Source organism: Triticum aestivum, chromosome 4A (assembly GCF_018294505.1).
Source record: "Triticum aestivum cultivar Chinese Spring chromosome 4A, IWGSC CS RefSeq v2.1, whole genome shotgun sequence".
NCBI lineage: Eukaryota > Viridiplantae > Streptophyta > Magnoliopsida > Poales > Poaceae > Triticum > Triticum aestivum.
In genome coordinates this window covers 466,359,841-466,378,120 of record NC_057803.1, presented here as the reverse complement: position 1 = coordinate 466,378,120, position 18,280 = coordinate 466,359,841, and the positions used below count along the sequence as shown (strand labels likewise).

At 44.6% G+C, this 18,280-nt stretch overlaps 1 protein-coding gene across 2 annotated transcripts; it reads left to right on the top strand.

Moving 5' to 3' along the window:
- The first annotated feature begins 5,320 nt into the window (after nucleotides 1–5,320).
- LOC123086399 (alpha-L-arabinofuranosidase 1) lies at nucleotides 5,321–12,180 on the top strand. 2 transcript variants are annotated; one of them, XM_044508162.1, is made up of 18 exons: nucleotides 5,321–5,606; nucleotides 6,024–6,240; nucleotides 6,623–6,677; nucleotides 6,785–6,981; nucleotides 7,196–7,317; nucleotides 7,399–7,546; nucleotides 7,956–8,025; nucleotides 8,556–8,701; nucleotides 8,789–8,834; nucleotides 8,918–8,970; nucleotides 9,272–9,416; nucleotides 9,979–10,097; nucleotides 10,233–10,304; nucleotides 11,002–11,105; nucleotides 11,196–11,252; nucleotides 11,334–11,526; nucleotides 11,603–11,746; nucleotides 11,868–12,180. In XM_044508162.1, exons 2-18 carry the CDS (start codon nucleotides 6,055–6,057, stop codon nucleotides 11,988–11,990), a joined length of 1,980 nt encoding a protein of 659 aa, XP_044364097.1. In that variant the 5' UTR covers nucleotides 5,321–5,606; nucleotides 6,024–6,054; the 3' UTR covers nucleotides 11,991–12,180. The 2 variants fall into 2 exon arrangements, with proteins under 2 accessions (XP_044364097.1, XP_044364096.1); XM_044508161.1 differs by having other exon boundaries at nucleotides 7,196–7,546.
- Nucleotides 12,181–18,280: the final 6,100 nt, after the last annotated feature.

The window sequence follows — 18,280 nt, the reverse complement described above, 5'->3', positions numbered from 1 at the left end:
CGCTTTTTTCCAAACTCGCTAGCAGCAGTTACAACATAAGCGAGTGAAGCCATCGTACGAGCTACAACTAGTTGCTAGCGCGGGCGTACGAGCAATAGCAGTGTCTGGCCAGAAAGACGGTTGATGGCGGCCACTGTGTAGGCCGGGTGACACCGACATGGACCTTCCTAAACAGTCACGCACCCCAACAACCTCGTCACCCGACAGTCGCGCTCGCCTCCATCATCCATGACCGCGCTCGCCTCCCCCATCCATGGCCGCGCTCTCCTTCCCGCTGCAAAGAAAGATTTTGCAACAAGACTCTTGTTTTTTTTTGCGGGGAACAACAAGACTCTTGTTGCAGAAGGTTCTCTGCAACAAAGCTTCTGTTGCAGATATCGACAGAAAAAATCGGTCCAAAAAAGTTCTGCAACAAGGTTGTTGTTGCAGAAGGCTGAGTGCAACAAGGCTCGTGTTGCAAATATCGAAAGAAAAAACAATTTGAAAAAGTTCCTCAAAACAAGGTTGTTGTTGTTGTTGTAGAAGGCTGAGTGCAACAAGACTCATGTTGCAAATATCGAAAGGAAAAATGTCCAAAAAAGTTTGCAACAAGGTTTTTGTTGCAGAAATCTGAGCGCAATAAGGCTCCAGTTGCAAAAATAAAAAAATGGTTCGAAGAAGATTGCAACAAGACCAATGTTGCGGAGAGATGAGCACAACATTGAGCTTGTTGTATAGATTATGACTCCATCTGACGGATGCTGAGGCAGCGGATCTTTTCAAATTATCGACTGGCCGACATGTAGTGCTGCCTCTTTTTTGATGCATACAGTTGGATTACCGGCTCCCCTACTAATGCCCATGTCCGCAGACATTTAGTGTATCCGTTTTGGCGTACCGTGTCGGAGATGGCCTAAATTACTTTGAGGTTGATATCGACGCGGCGCGACGGGTTTCACTTTCATGGAGGCGTGGGCACAATCGGCACAAGTGCGCCGATACTGGCTTGGGCGACGCTTGCAAGCAAAGACAATGCGAGCGAGCCGATGGAGGAAGGTGACGCGCGGTAGGTACATACTCGAACGACCGCATCCTCATGGCGTACATGCGCGAGCGCCGAGTGGGATGGAGGCGTGCGCGCGCGTACATCCACCACTCTGCGAGGCCGATCGTATCCACCGCGGCGACGACGCTTGCAAGGCAGCGGTAGAGGGCGACGCGCGCCTTATCAATCTGCGCGCGCCGTCGAGTACGGGAGAATGCACACGCATGCTCGCCTTTCGCCGTCCGCGTGCGTAGTCCTTAAGGTGTGTGGCTGCAAAGGGCAAAGCTTTGCTAGTTCGTCCTTCTTGCTTGCCAGGGCCGGGCGGTCGATGTCTCTCTCGTCCTCCTCCTTCCTACTCCAGCTAGCTAGGCTTCCACCCTCGAGTACGCAAAGAAATAGCCATGTTTTGTTATTGCGTGGAGGGCACTATCCCGAATCTTGGCTAGTCAACAACTGGAAGAGACTTCCCTCAAGAAAAAAGGAAAAGAAACCAGCTCGAGGAGGCAGCTCAAATGCATTAATAAAGCTCCACTGGAAAAAGAAATGTCCAAACATATCCTGAAAATATATTTTTTATGACCATGGGAGAACGCACATGCCTGCGCAGGACGCGGAGTTTCTAGTCTCAAGCTCAAATGCTCCTAGATGAACAACAACAAAAAAAAAACGATTTTTCTATGTGGCAAACTTTATGGAATGTTTGGAGTGCATGTATAAACTCATCGCGAAATCGCATCGGTGAAAAGCGTGGTAAACAAACAAAACTGATGCTCTGGAAATGTTCATACGCATTTTAGAGCTCTTATTTTGTTTTCTTGCCATGATTTCCACCAATATGATTTTGCGATAAAACTTTGCACGCACTTCAAACATTACTTAAAGTTTGCCACACAAAAAATTCAAATATTTTTGAATTATTTTTTATTCTTTTCTAATTTTACTCTTCACACTTGGAGCCTTTTTTGAATTACTCGACCCATGCTTCCCTTTAGCGGATCATCCAACCATGAGCAACAAATAAAAGTACACACGACATTTTCATTAATATTTAGATTTTTTTTACGTAGCAAAAGTAACCGGCGCTAGTCTACTCTTCGACGGACGTGGGCACATGACACATCTGTGTTCCACGTCCTACTCTTCGCCAGACGTGGGCACGTCGGTGTCCCACGTCCTACTCCTCGCCGGAGTCCGCCACTTGAGTAGTGGACATCATCGGTGGAGGTGAGGCTGATGATCGAACCAGATGGTCCGACCATGTGTAGTCGTTGGCACGAACAACCTGGAGCTGCCGAGGCTGGCAGCTTTCCCGTCCACCACCCCTTGCGTCGCCTCATCTCCTCGAACAAGACGCACTTTGTCTTGTTGACACATAGCTATCGTCGCTCATGGCCCACAACCTTCTCGTTCGCCTGCTTGTTGGTGATCTGGCCCTCTGTGAGCCGGTGGTGCTCGAGGAGTTATAGGTTGTGTCGTTGCTCCTCTAGCAACATTTGAAATGCGGATGGCGGCGGCGTGGAGAGCGAGCACACACGGCACGAGTGGCGAGCCAGAGCAACTTTCATGACCACTACAATGGTGTGAATGTCATTATGTTCAGCCATCAGGTGACAGTGACCGGTCACATCTCCTCTGAACCGGCATGAACGTGGCATGGAAAAAGAAGTATTAGTTGGAGTGGAATAAGAGAGGGTTTGTTGGATGGCTCAGGGTGTCGCAGGCCTACAGGGCGGACATGGATGCCCACAAACCCTGATTTGTGTGATTTTGGATGAACCGGCCCTGAATGTTTGTGCATGACTTGGAAAAATATCTGACCGTTCTGTCCGGATGTTGCGATGTTTAGATGCACGATGTTGGAGACTAGGTACACCTTTGAAGCTTTTTGTTGTTGTTGCCCTTGAAGCATTTTCTGTCTCCATGAGAAGAAGACGCCCCGCTGGACACGTGACAACAAGGCACGTGGGGTGCTTGAGCTTTCTTGTGTTGGGCGGCAAGCAAAGACAGCAAAATGCCAAGTTGAGCATTTCTGTCCATGAGACGAGACCGAGAGTGCAAGCCTTCATGAGAGTGCACACCCCTGTGCCACTATTTACAACTACGCTAAGGTACATTGTTAATTATTATCTCCATTCCAAAATAACTGAAGTTTCAATTTTTTTAGAATAACTATCGATCTATTCATTAATTGTCAAAGTAGTACAAAGAACACTAAAAGTAAAAAATACATCTAGATCCGTAACCCCTCTAGTGACGGCAACTAGCATTGGAGCGAGCCGAAGACGCGCCGCCGTCTTCACCCCTTCCTCATTGGAGCTGGGCAAATTTTGTTGTAGTAGACAGTCGGGAAGTCGTCGTGCTAATGCCCCATAGGATCAACGCAGCAGAACAACAACTGCCGCCGATGAAGAGCATCGTAGATCGAAAGGATCCGACACACGAACACAGACGAATGGATACAGGATCCACGTGGATCCACCGGCGACAAGCACCGACTGAATCCAGCAAGATCCTCCGGTGACAAACCTCCACGCACCCTCCGTCGATGCTAGAAACACCACCAGGACAGGGACTAGGCGGCGAGAACTTTATTTCATCCTCAGAGAAACGCCGCTGCCTCACATATCTGAGCAGGACACAAACCCTAACAAAACTCAAAAAAGCTTGAAAAAACGAAGCTCTCCCGCCAGGAAGAGCCGAGATTCACCACGCCTTCATGACCCTAAGACCACAGAAGATGAGGTAGACCGGTAGTGGCACTGACGAGAGGCATGTGAAACCCTAGCCAAAGAATTCTCTTTCTTCCACGGGAAGAAAGAAAACGATCTATTGGAACATTGGCAGGAGCTACTTGTTTAAGTTTCATCTAAGTCTATAACATTATATATTATAATAATATAAAATAGGAGTTGTATGTGGTATCTTTATAGGACAGTTATACTAACTAAAGACAATCTCACCAATATATACTTTTTTTGAAAGATCCAACACTATTGGCGTTTCATTGATTTAGAAGGAAGAAGGCGGGAAATATGATGATCAAGCGATAAGGTGGGTGGCTAGAGAAGAGCCCATGAAAAAGAAAAATAAAGCGGCCTTGTTATGCTAAGGGAGCCAGCAGAGGGCCTAAGAAAAGATCCTTAGGCTATAATTTCCCGACTGTCCCCGAAGGGGCTTATGAGATGCTTCGCTCCCGCCACTCTCCATTGATACAGAGCGCGCCGGACTGCAGCGAGGATGAATGTAGCCGAAGGGCACTTGCCTCTGAAAGTTGCCTCATTTCGCTCCTGCCAGATCTCCCAAGTGATCAGCACGATCATCGACTTAACCCCCCTCCGCGCCTCGCTCGGTCGCCAATATATACTGGTTTGACAGTATATCAAATAGGTTTTGCACGCTAATAAGGGTGGGAGCGTTTGCCTTATTATGATCGTTTTGGCTATGTAGAAATAAAATCTACGGTAAAACTTCTTCTCCTTTGCAGTTTTTTTGACATCACCTTCTTCTTTGCAGGTTATTTTTGTTGTACGCACTTACTCCGTATGTGTTCTATGTTGCACCGAACGAAGTATCAACCGTTGTTCAAGACAATGCGTATGCAGTTGAAGCGAGTGGCCAGGGATGTTTTTTACCAAACGTGAGTGGCAACATAATCTTTGGCTTGGTACACCTCCTCCTTCGACATAGGCATAATTTCAGTCTCATAGGACTTTACCGCCACCAATTTGTCGTTTTATTTTTTTTGTCAACCTATTGGCCATGTGCATCCTATTTATGCAGAGGTTGAGTGTTGCTCAATACGATCATATCCGCTTGATGCTATATTTTAAACTAATAAAAACCTCCTTTTATTGATGAAAATAAAAAGAATAACATATAGAACACCAAATTAGTCTCATGAGATTCTTTATGAGGAGTATATTTTCATATCATGGGTATTTTGATTTTGTAGGTCTTAAATATTTATCTATATATATAGTTGGTCAAAGTTACATTATTTTGACTTAATCATTTTAGAGGGAGTAAGATTTAAGGGAGTGCCCGGGGACATGCAATATTCACGTAGGAAAGCTAAACTCCGCGATGAATTTCTAATCCGCAATTCCCGTGCTCCAAACGGTCAACTCAAATATATTATTCCTCATCTGCTCTCTGGAGACTACGTATGGCACACCACCTGATAAACAAATGAGGCGATCTAAATGGATATTCAATTCAATCATCTGACAGTGGCCCGACAACAACCCCACCCTGTCTTATCGCAACAACGAAATGATTCCTTTCTCGTTAATTCGATCTGGGATAGAGGATGGAAACTCTTGTCATACGGATAAAGCGGGTCCCGACGGCCAGTCAGCGCGCGCGAGCGGGCCAACAGACCAACCAACGGCCGAAGCTGCCCACTCCGGCAAGCAACCGGCCGTGGCCTCCGGCGTCCGATCGCCATCCCTTCCCTTCAAAGCCACTGCTTCCTCGCCGTGGCGGCTTCGCCTACTTAAGCGCGCGCCTCCGCTGCTCGTACACTCACTCGCCTGTCGCCTCCATCTTCCTCAGCCGCTTGCTGCCGGCTGTGGGGTTCATGGTGAGCAAATTACTAGCGCCTCCATCTCTTCTGTGGGCATGTCGCAGTATCGTACTCTCCGCCTTCCTGTTTCGGTCCTTTCCTGTTTGGGGTATGCAGGCAGGTTGTTCGATGAAACGCTCCAGGGAGGGGGTCAGTCAGTCAGTCGGTACAGTACCTATTTTTGTTAGAACAGTTTCTCACCGCTTCTGTCGGCTCTTAATCACTTTCCGTTTTGAGACGTCTGTGTCAGCTGCATGATTCGCAAACACATAGCTCCAGTCGGATTAAGTAGCTCATGGCCATTGTTTCGCACATCCCATGTCGTCTATTTTGTACTCCCTCCGTCCCAAAATATAAGATCATTTTTTACAATACTTCTTTCGATTTTCCATTTCCCAGCTAATTCAGTCGACTCCTTCGTTATTTGTTCGACAGACACACGGACTACATTAGTGTTCTTTACAAGATGACGCGTATGGGTCCCAAACAAGTGCTCGTTCCTACCGTCTCATTCTTGCTGCTCCTGTTCTGCCTTGGATGCAAATGCCGAGCATCAGAATTAGAGGCGACACAGAATGCCACCCTCAAGGTTGATGCCTCGTCACAGCTTGCCCGAAAGATCCCAGACACACTGTTTGGGATGTTTTTTGAGGTAAGATACCAGTTTGTTTGTACTATATCAGTTTATGTTTTTTCATGGTACATATTACTCCCTCCATTCCCTAATACAAGGCCATTTTGTTATTTCGTGTCAAACTTTGACTTGTAAGATATAGATTATATGTCATAAAAATATATCACGAAAATCTTTGAAATGTGCATGCAATGAAATATTTTTTGTGGCATATAACTCACTTTTTGTTGGTAAAATTAATGGTCAAAGTTAGACATAAAAATATGAAGTCCCTTGTATAAGGGAATGGAGGAGTATATAAAGTGGTGGCTGGGGGCAAAGCCCCCCCCCCGCGCGCGACATGGATGTAGCTCCGCCGTTGATTATATTCTCCTATTAAGTACCTTGCATAATGTTGTAGGAGATCAACCATGCAGGAGCCGGTGGCATATGGGCAGAACTTGTTAGTAATAGAGGTAATTCATTATTGTTGGTTGTGGGACACCGGAACATAAAAATCCTACAGAAATATTGTCCATACCTGAATTTCAGTGAAATCATCGAATGTATTTTTATGCTTCAGGTTTTGAAGCCGGGGGACTCCATACGCCATCAAATATTGACCCATGGTCTATAATCGGAGACGACGCTTCCATATTTGTGGCGACTGATCGTACATCATGTTTCAGTCGAAACATCATCGCTCTTAGGATGGAGGTTCTCTGTGATGAATGCCCAGCCGGTGGCGTTGGCATTTACAACCCTGGGTTCTGGGGCATGGTATGACGCAATTTTAAGTTGACCGTAAGCATAAAAATTGTGGTTCAGTGAACTAATATATTTGATATCAATGTATCACATGATAGAGATGTAACCTCATGCAGCCGTGACTTTTTTCCCCCTTGCAAGGCAGTAGCAGTATTTTTTACCTCCTTCTCCTAACCTTCCAACTATTATCCAATTTAGTAATTACCTTTACCATTTCATCTTTCAGAACATAGAAGATGGAAAGACATACAATCTTGTAATGTATGTTAAATCAGCAGAAGCTGCAGATTTGACAGTTTCATTAGCAAGCTCTGATGGGTTGCAGAAGCTCGCTTCAGTTACTGTACCGTTAGTATCGTTTATCTCAATATCTGGTAAGGAGGAGGACGACAATATTTCCATTAGTTTATGGGATATTTTTTGTTTCAGAGTCGCTGGCACTTCCAACTGGACAAAAGTGGAGCAAAAACTGATAGCTAAAGGGACAAACAGAACGTCAAGACTTCAGATAACATCTAACAAGAAGGGAGTTGTATGGTTTGATCAAGTATCACTCATGCCATCAGACACGTTCAAGGTATATTATACACTAATATTCTTGATATTGATATTGACAAGAACTGAAAGAAGGTAGAGATCCAAAGCTTTAGAATACCGAACTACACATCATTGGCGGATCTAGAATTTGACCAATGTGGGAGCAAGCAATGGCAATGATGGTTGAATTACACAAAAATGGGTAAATGTATATACATATGCACTAGTAAAAGTAAATATGCAAATTGCTTGTGGGGGCCATTGCCCCCATGACCCCCACATTGGATCCGCCCATGCTACACATCGATTGAGGAGCAAAACCCTGAAGATTAGGGTTTTAAATGGATACTGTGCGTTGCTTTGCTATATCCTCGTAGTGCCTGATCATGATTAGGGCGCTTGAGTTTATCTGAGTATGTAACTGGCCCTTTTCTTTTCTATACATACAGGGACATGGTTTTCGCACCGAATTGATATCCATGCTTTTGGATCTAAAACCACGATTCTTGAGATTTCCTGGTATGGCCATATCCCATATGAGTCTTGTCTAACTTTTGCTCAGTTTATTGGTGGCTTCACACTAATGGCTGGACTTGTACAGTATAACTTACTAGACTGGATGGATATTTGCTCGTGTTGCTTTAACCTGAATATCTTTACTTTCCGATCAGAACTTGTGAGACCTAGCTGACTGAACCCTCAGTTCCCCTATTATCAGAGAAATCCACTGAGTCAACTACGGCAATGCCTAGTGAGGTGTTCACTTAAAATATGATAGAATCAAATATCATTATATTTTATTCGACTAATATATCTCAGTACCATATGCAAGTTATGTTATACTGACTAAAGTTTCATATATTCCCAGTCGAATATGTGCTCTGACCATATTAATTAAATATCTTATTTCATATATCATGTTCCCTTGACTAATGTAACATTCCATTAAAATGAACCCAACTCATCCCTAACTAAGTTTGTAAAGACATCTGATATTTTGTATTTTCCTTTTCCTTAATTTTACATGGTTTGCTCGGAATGCATTATAGGTGGTTGCTTCGTTGAAGGCGAATGGTTAAGAAATGCATTCAGGTGGAGGGAATCTATTGGTCCATGGGAAGAGAGGCCTGGACACTTCGGAGATGTTTGGCATTACTGGACTGACGATGGCCTTGGATATTATGAGTTTCTTCAGGTACCAGCCAAGTGACGAACATTATTTCACCTTTTTCCTTTTATATTCTCACCTAACCATATGTTGCCTTCGAAATCTATATCAAAGCTTTCTGAAGACCTGGGGGCTGCTCCAATCTGGGTATTCAACAATGGTAAATATCTTCAAATTTTGTCATATCAATGATTAGCAGTGTCCGCCTTCTTAAATGTTGGAGTCCTCTTTCTTAAATACCAGGAATCAGCCACAATGATGAAGTTAGTACCGCTGCCATTGCCCCTTTTGTAAAGGTATTTTTGAAATTGTACTTCATTTTCTATCAGGGTAGACATGTAATTGTATGATGGATACTTCTAAGTCTTGAATGAACGGCAATTTGCAAGCAATTATAACTTAGCATTGCCATGGTGCATCAAAACAAGAGCAAATTACTTATTTGTTCAACCTTGTCCACGGACCAGTTTCTTCCAGTTCTATCATTTAATTCTGTGGTACTGTAGTATTAATGCCCGATGTGTTCCCAAGAGTTAAATTGTAATTAACTCGTTATAATCCCATGTACATTATTCTGAAATTATTGTCTTTCTGCAGGATGTATTGGACAGTCTAGAATTCGCAAGGGGGAGTGCAAACTCAACATGGGGCTCTGTTAGAGCTGCAATGGGGCATCCTGAACCGTTCCCAGTCAAATATGTTGCAATTGGAAATGAAGATTGTGGGAAAAAATACTACCTCGGTAATTTCTTGCCTACCTCTTAATGCAAATATGCTCAGCTCCTCTGTGTGTTCTTGATATTTTTTGTCAACTACTGTTCTTATTTGTTTGAGAAACTACTTATCCACCCATTTCACAATATAGGCCGAAGTCCCGAAGATGCCTTGTGCATGATAACTAAATCGTGTAAAACCATGGAAATAACAAGATTCAACCATAGCTACCCCTAAAAAGAAAAGTTCTTGAGATGATTATTCAGTCATAGTTTTCTTTCCAAAATTTTGGAGCATTACAGAGAAATATGATAGGACGAGTGAGCTAAAATAACACTTCATAATTAAATGATAGTGATGTATGTTCTCATCAAAAGAAAAGATGAAGTTAGCAAAGCATAACAAGTATAGCACTACTAACTAAAACAGAAGAGTAAACTATTACCTGGTAAATCTTCTTTAATAAAGTTACCTATTAAGTAGTTCCACCTGATCATTACTTCTGGTAGTTTGCTATTTCAGTCAAACTGTATAATGAATATTTGCAATAATCTTCTAGGTACATGATGTTCCTTAATTCCATTGAACAGGTAATTACCTCAAGTTCTACAATGCTATAAGAGAATCCTATCCAGACATTCAGATGATTTCAAACTGTGATGGTTCATCTAAACCACTTGACCATCCTGCTGATTTGTATGACTTCCATGTAAGTTACTTGTGACAAATTGGCTCAACCCATTTCCCCTGTTAAGATTCTCATTGGGTTTACTTGTGACAAATTGGCTCAACCCATTTCCCCTGTTAAGATTCTCATTGATTCTGAAAAAGTTGTTTTTTATAGGTCTACACCGATTCTAAGACTTTGTTTAACATGAAGGGTACGTTTGATAAAACTTCTCGTACTGGTCCCAAGGTATACCTCTATTTTCATGGTTTACTTTGTGTTTTCACTTTTATGACATGGGCCAGATGGCCTTTCAAATGCTTTGGTATCGATCTTGTACACAGTCCAGCATCTCCTGGCCTTTCTTTAGGGATGTTCTTGCCATAGCATGTATTTTATGTAGGGTTACCTGGTGTATCTTCATCGTTGTTCAAAACTCTGTTTCTGAATGATGATGAGAAATATAGGAATTGAGACCTCAAACCGAGCATCTTTTTGTATTTCTAGAAATTTCTGCTGGGGGTGCGGGGTGGGCTGGCCTGCACGTAGTTTCCGTGAAGTTCTGCCAAACATTGAGTGTAACTAGGGGCCATTAAAACAAGAACTGTTGGGGTCATTGTAAGAACAATGAGGAACCTGCAGGATCTAAGTAGCACTTACTGAGGTCTTCGATGCTACTTGCATGTCCTGGAAAATCTTGGGCAGTAAATACATTCCTGTGTTTTGACAATATATTACTCCCTCTGTCCCAAATTACTTGTCGCAGAAATAGATAGAAATGGATGTATCTAGAACTAAAAATACGTCTAGATACATCCATTTCTGCGACAAGTATTTCCGGACGGAGGGAGTACTAAATAATATAGCTCTTCTGCGTATCAACATCCTTTCATCCTTATGGACAGTAAATACATTCATGTGTTTTGACAATATGAATATTTAATAGGCCTTTGTCAGTGAGTATGCCGTATGGAGAACTGATGCAGGTAGAGGAAGCCTTCTTGGTTCACTAGCAGAGGCTGCCTTCCTTACTGGACTGGAGAAGAACAGGTGATCCCTCACAGAGTTTGTCTACTCTCCTAGCAACTACCTATAGATCTGTACTGTGGGTTTAGCTGACTTCTTGTTGGTTCTTTGCAGTGATATTGTTCAGATGGCAAGTTATGCACCACTCTTTGTAAACGACAATGATCAAACGTCTGTATCCATATCTTTTTTTCATTTCGCGAGTTCTTGTTGATTAATATTGCAGTAATTATGTTTGAATCAAATAATCAGGTGGAATCCGGATGCTATCGTCTTCAACTCCTGGCAACAATACGGAACTCCTAGTTACTGGATGCAGAAGTTTTTCCGCGAATCTAGTGGTGCCATGATTCATCCAATTACAATCAGTTCCAGCTACTCTGGTTCTCTAGCAGCATCTGCCATCACCTGGCAGGATTCCAGGAATAGCTTCCTGAAAGTAAAGGCAAGTAAGTTCCATTGTTATATCCGGAGGGGGGCGGTGAATATTTGTGTTGATCTTGAAAGCTCTTCCTTTGCAGATTGTGAACTTCGGGTCGGACACCGTGAGCCTCACGATCTCTGTGTCCGGGCTTCAGGCTAGCATCAACGCGCTGGGGTCAAACGCTACTGTTCTCACGTCCAGCAATGTGAAGGATGAAAATTCTTTCAGTAACCCGAACAAGGTAGCATACCACTTCTGTTTGTGGTTAGGTTCTGGAGTGTAGAGCTTATTGTTCGTTTCCGCATCAGTCTCTTGGGAGCTGTGTCACCTGAAGCTGAATCTTGCTTTGATGAACAATGCAGGTCGTGCCCGTGACAAGCCAGCTGCAAAACGCAGCGGAACAGATGCAGGTCACGCTCGCTGCGCACTCCTTCTCCTCGTTCGACCTTGCGCTTGCTCAGTCCGAGCTTGTTGCGGAGATGTGAAGCAGCTACACGGTGTTAGCGACGCGTGGAAACACGACAAATACACGAGGCCTGATATGGAAATGGAGGAGGTTGTCAGTAATTATGCTTATATCTTGATAAAGCACTCACTGTACAGTGTAACAAAGAGGAGATACTCATACATACAGCAGTACTAAATAAAGTCCATATCAGGCTGATTTGCAGTTAATTTGCGTTGCACATGTTTGCTTTGGGTCCGTGAAATGGTGCCAACAAACCAACCTATGTCCGTGAGCATCAGATTGCAAAAAAAGTTCTGTACATTTACATTAACTCGCAAGGTAAGAGAAGCCAAAAGCATGCAGAGGAATTCATCTAGTAGCACTCTGAACCCACTTCCAGAAAAAATTGTAAGTACATAACTAGTTACAGCCGTGATGAACACAGCCTGTATTCATTTCCACACATTTTTGGATATGTAGTTGCTGAGCCTGAGATCCAAGTATACTTGTCCTAGCTAAGCTAACGATCATTGTCTTTGCAGTCGATGGGATCATCATCACAGATGTTGTTGAGCACATCAAATACTTCTTGCGCTAGAACTAAACTGGCCTATGCCTAACGAAGAGTACTCCTTTTTTTTGAAAAAGGGGGACATCCCTGGCATCTGCATCGGAAAAATGCATACGGCCACCTTTATAAAACAAGCAAAGAGGTTCAACACAAATTTAAAAGTCTCAAACAAAGCTGCTCACAGAGCGGTAAAGAAGCAAAACAAATGCCACAGCCGGCCGTCAAGAGAAAGACAGGAAAACTAATTGCCTATCCTATTACATGACCGCCATCCAAACCGGCTGAAGATATCCCGTGCAACCATCTCCCATCGGATAGATCCAGTAACCAAACGCTCCCTGGCCTCCGTCGGAGTGAGTAATGACCACATACGGATCAAAGCAGTGGCTCGGAATATAACCTGCAAAAAATGAGTATTGGATGTTCTGTTAAAGACTAAATCATTTCTACAATTCCATATAGCCCATAATAACGCACATACTCCAACACGAATGTGCCTCGCTGTTTGGGGCTCAATCCCATCCAACCACGTTCCAAATAACGTGTTAATATTCTGTGGAGGAGCAATATTAAAGGCTATTGTCACTGACTACCATAGAATTTTTGCCATAGGACAATCGAGAAAGAGGTGCTTAATAGTTTCATTTGTATCACAAAAGCTACACCGACTATATCCAGTCCAGTTGCGTTTAATCAAGTTATCTTTAGTTAAAATGACTTGTTTATGCATAAACCACATGAACACTTTAACTCTCAAGGGAACTTTGACTTGCCACACATGTTTCGACGTAGGAATAGAACTAGAGTTAATAACATCCAAGTACATAGATTTAACCGTAAATACTCCATTCCTCGTAAGTTTCCAACACAACCGATCTGGGCGCTGAGAAAGTTGAACCTCCATCAGTCTTTTCACAAGATGGAGCCAAGCTTCCCAACGGTTACCGGCTAAAGCTCTCCTGAAGCTAATATTTAGAGGTGTGGACTGACAAACCGTCTGAATGGTCGCATCTCTTCATTGAACAATACTATAGAGAGAAGGATACTGAACCGCCAATGGCGTATCCCCTAGCCAGATATCCTCCCAGAATCTCGTAGAAGTACCGTTACCGATAACCACCTTGGTCCGGTTAAAGAAGAGCGACTTAACTCGCATCAGGCCTTTCCAAAAAGGCGAATCCATCGGCCTCACCGTCACCTGGGATAAGGTCTTGGAATGGAGGTACTTATTACGCAGAATCTAGGCCCAAGTGGCCTCGGTCTCTCTCGAAAGCTTATACAACCATTTACTAAGGAGACATTTGTTCTTTACCTCAAGATTTTCGATCCCGAGACCCCCTTGGTCCTTAGGTCGACAAATAATGTCCCATCTAGCTAATCTATACTTTCTCTTCAACTCATCGCTTTGCCAGAAGAAACGAGATCGATAGAAATCGACTCTTTTCCGAACACCCACTGGTACTTCGAAAAAAGACAGAAGGAACATGGGCATACTAGTGAGCACCGAATTAATAAGAACTAACCGGCCTCCACATGACATCAGTTTGTCCTTCCAGCATCCCAATTTCTTCTCAAAGCGATCCTCAATGCACTTCCATTCGCTATTTGTTAGCTTACGGTGATGAATGGGTATACCTAAATATGTAAAAGGTAAAGCCCCCAATTCACACCCGAACAATTGCTTATATGCCTCTTGTTCCTCCTTGGCTCTACCAAAGCAGAACAATTCACTCTTGTGAAAATTAATCTTCAGACCAGACAATTGTTCGAACAAGCATAACACCAACTTCATGTTTCGCGCCTTTGCCAAGTCATGCTCCATAAAGATGATAATATCATCAGCGTACTGTAGGACAGATACACCTCCATTCACTAGATGAGGTACCAGGCTACCTACCTGTCCAGCATCCTTAGCCCTCCCTATTAGAATTGTCAACATGTCAGCTACAATGTTGAGCAGAATAGGTGACATTGGATCTCCTTGTCTCAGGCCCTTATGTGTTTGGAAATAACGACCTATGTCATCATTCACTTTGATTCCAACACTGCCTTGTTGCGTGAAAGATTCTATCTGTCTTCGCCAAGCGAGACCAAAACCTTTCATCCTCAACGCCTGTTGAAGGAATGGCCATTTGACTTTGTCGTGCGCTTTTTCAAAATCCACTTTGAAAACCACCCCATCTAGTTTTTTTGTATGGATTTCATGGAGTGTTTCATGCAGGACCACCACCCCTTCAAGGATGTTCCTATCCGGCATGAAAGCAGTTTGGGATGGCTGCACCACAGAATGCGCAATTTGTGTGAGTATATTAGTCCCAACCTTGGTGAAGATTTTGGAACTTACATTCAGAAGACAGATGGGCCTAAACTACTCAATTCGGACCGCCTCTGTTTTCTTCGGCAACAAAGTAATCGTTCCAAAATTTAGATGAAACAATTGAAGCTGTCCAGCGAATAAGTCATGGAACATCGGAAGCAAGTCTCCTTTAATAATATGCCAGCATCTCTTATAAAACTCCACCGGAAATCTATCCGGCCCTGGAGCAGAGTTACTCTTCATTTGAGCAATAGCTTCAAACACCTCTTTCTCGGAGAATGGGTCAGTTAAGATATCATTTTCATCTGAAGCCAACTGGGGGATATCCTCATTCCGCGACTCATCAAGTGAAACAAAATTATCCTCCGGAGGCCCAAATAATTTCTTATAATACTCAGTGATGTATAGTTTTAAATTTTCCTGCCCTACAATCGTCCCTTCTTCTTGCTCAAGCTGAAAGATCCTTTTTTTTCTGTGCTTGCCATTAGCGATCATATGAAAAAACTGAGTGTTGGCGTCCCCCTGGACGTACCTTCGCCCGCAATGCCCACTTCAGTTCTTCTTCTTGCAGAAGCTCTTTCAGCCTCATCTCCGCATCTCGCTTAACATGCAATTCCGTTGGACCTAAGATTGTGCACTCGGCTTTTACATCTAAGGCCTGGATAAGGGAAAGGAGCCTTTCCTTTTCGACCTTATACACCCCACTAAGATGCTTAGCCCACCCTCGTAAGAAACTTCGCAGGTGACGAATCTTATTCTGCCATCTCTCTATTGGAGTTCTACCTCCTGAATCTTTAGCCCATTCCCTAGCTATAAGATCCAAAAAACCTTCTCTCTCAAACCAAGATAGTTCAAAGGAGAAGCTATTCTTGTTCCCCACGTGTGTTGCCTCCCTAGAGTAAACCAACAATGGGGTGTGGTCCGAAATTCCATGCGATAACGCCTGTACGGCGACTAGAGGAAACTTCTGTTCCCAATCAACGCTTGCGAGTACACGGTCAAGTTTCTCAAAAGTAGGAGTAGGCAAAGAATTAGCCCATGTGAATTTTCGGCTGGAAAGCTCTATCTCTCTCAGATCCAAGCTTTCAATAATGGTGTTAAACATGAACGACCATGTGCCATCGAAATTGTCATTGTTCTTTTCGTCTCTCCTTCTAATGATATTGAAGTCGCCCCCTACTAAGATTGGAAGCTGCTCTGAACCGCAAATACGGACCAGATCCGCCAGAAAGTCTGGTTTTAATTCTGGCTGTGCGGCACCATATACCGCCACCAAGGCCCAATTAAATCCGTCGATCTTGGACCTAACCCGAAATTTGACAGCGAAATCTCCCATGACCACACTCCGGACTTCCAGCATCTCACATCTAACCCCAAGTAAGATGTCGCCTGATCTTCCTCTCGGAGGTAGACAATGCTAATCAAAATCGGCCCCTCCCGATAGCATATTAAGGAATTGAGGCGCAAAATTGCCTCTTCCGGTTTCCGAAAGAGCAATAAAGTCCAGCCTCTATTCGATCGAAGCCTCTGCTAGAAAACGTCTTTTAGCCAAGTCCTTTAGACCTCTGCTATTCCAAAAAATTCCTCTCATAACTCATCATGAATTTTTTTGGTCATCCGGTTCCTAGCACTTCTACGCACTGCCGAAGTCGGGTAGATTTTGCGCTACCACTTGCGCTTAGGTTTGGGTAAATCCACCACCCGGTCCTCACAACTGGTGACAAGGAGTCCCTCGGAGAGGACCTCTATAGGATCGTCATCCCCCATCGTTAAAGAACCATCCTCCTCCCCTGACCCAGGGGGAGGGGGGCAATATCTGCACGGAGCGAATCTAACACCCTAACTCCCAACTGCGTAATCTCAGAATTGTTCATAGGTTTAACTGCTGCTAGATTGTGAATCATGTCTAAAGCACGATCCGCTTCAAGATCCAAGATATCATTTACTGAATGTGAGATTTCATTATCATTACTACCAAGTGAAACACCTAACTGGTTTGCATTATGAATAATCTCAGCATCAGAAAAATGCAGAATAGAATTGGAGGTGTTAACTCACATACCAGTAGTGACCTCCAAATCACGAAGCTTGGCCACCCGCTTGGCGCACCACAACTGCATGTCATCAATCTCTGGCTGGTCCTAGAGGCGACAACTCATCTGCCGCCCTTGAGACACAGGATCCGGGATTCCTCTAGAAGCGATTACCTCCTCCCTAGAAGCCTGGATAGGGGTCAGGCATCCCACCTCACCCCCATCACTCGGTAGACGAGGAACTCCCGGCCCTGACCTCGGCCCTGGGACCGACATGCGCACAGGGGAAGGGAAGTGCGGGGCCGCCTGCCCCCCTCCCTCCTCGCCAGGCAGAGCTGCCAAGCAAGCTGGCGCCAGCGGGCCCGACCCTTGAGGCGTATCAAGGGATAGCCCGCCCTTAGCTCCACCTGACGCTGTAAGAGAAGAGTGTGTAGCCACCGCAGGAGAAGAAAGACCAAAGGCCTCCTGCCCTGTTCTCCCTCTCACAACCGACCCGACGGCAACGGGCAGTGAAGGCCCCTCCCCAACGGTCCTCGACCGAGGAGAAGCCACGGGAGAAGAAGGGGAAGAGGGGGCCTCCTGCTCACTATTCCCCCCTCTCACGGCAACACCGTCAAACCCTGCAAAGTCTAAGGGCGGTAGCGTGGCCTCTAGCTCATCCACAGACTCCACCCGGTCGCTCCAGAGTCTCGGAGGAGCGGATGCAGGCTCAAACGAACCAAATCTCAAAGTGCTCATAGGCGCCGAAACCGAAGGGGCCGCCCCAGACCTAGGTGCCTGCGAGGTGGAACTCGGCCCGTTGGCCAACTGATTCTCAACCTCATCCCCTCGTGATTCCGTGTTACTGGGACCATCATCCTTATCCTGCATATCCACATCTGTCCCTGCCATAGCCTCCGCAAAAAGATCTGAGTCCTCAAACTTTGTCTCAAGGTTGAAAACCTCCCCCTTATAAGTCCACTTGACCATGTCAGGTACAAACTCAATATCAAGGATACTCACGAGTAAGCGTGCCACTCCATTAGCTCTAGTGAAAGCCATGCCCACCTTCTCAGTTTTCTCGACCAGTATTCCCAAGCTAGCAGCAACTCGGGCATCATGAAGCGGCTTGGAAGGTGCCCCCGAGAAACGTAACCAAACCTGAGTGAGGGGCTTGCCCTGCGGCTCAACTCGTTTCCACTCATGGAACTCGAGGATGCACTCAGTTCCAGGGACTCTGCACAACCCAAAATTGAGCATGCGCTCTAAGTCCTCCGAGGTCGGGAAGTCAACCTTAAAAGAATTATCCTCGAGGCGACTAAGTTCCCACACAAAGTCCCCTGGTATAAGCTCAGAAAGCCTGTGAATAATCTATGCCTCAGACACCTCACACTTAGTTACCTTAACAATCCCTGTATATGAACTCT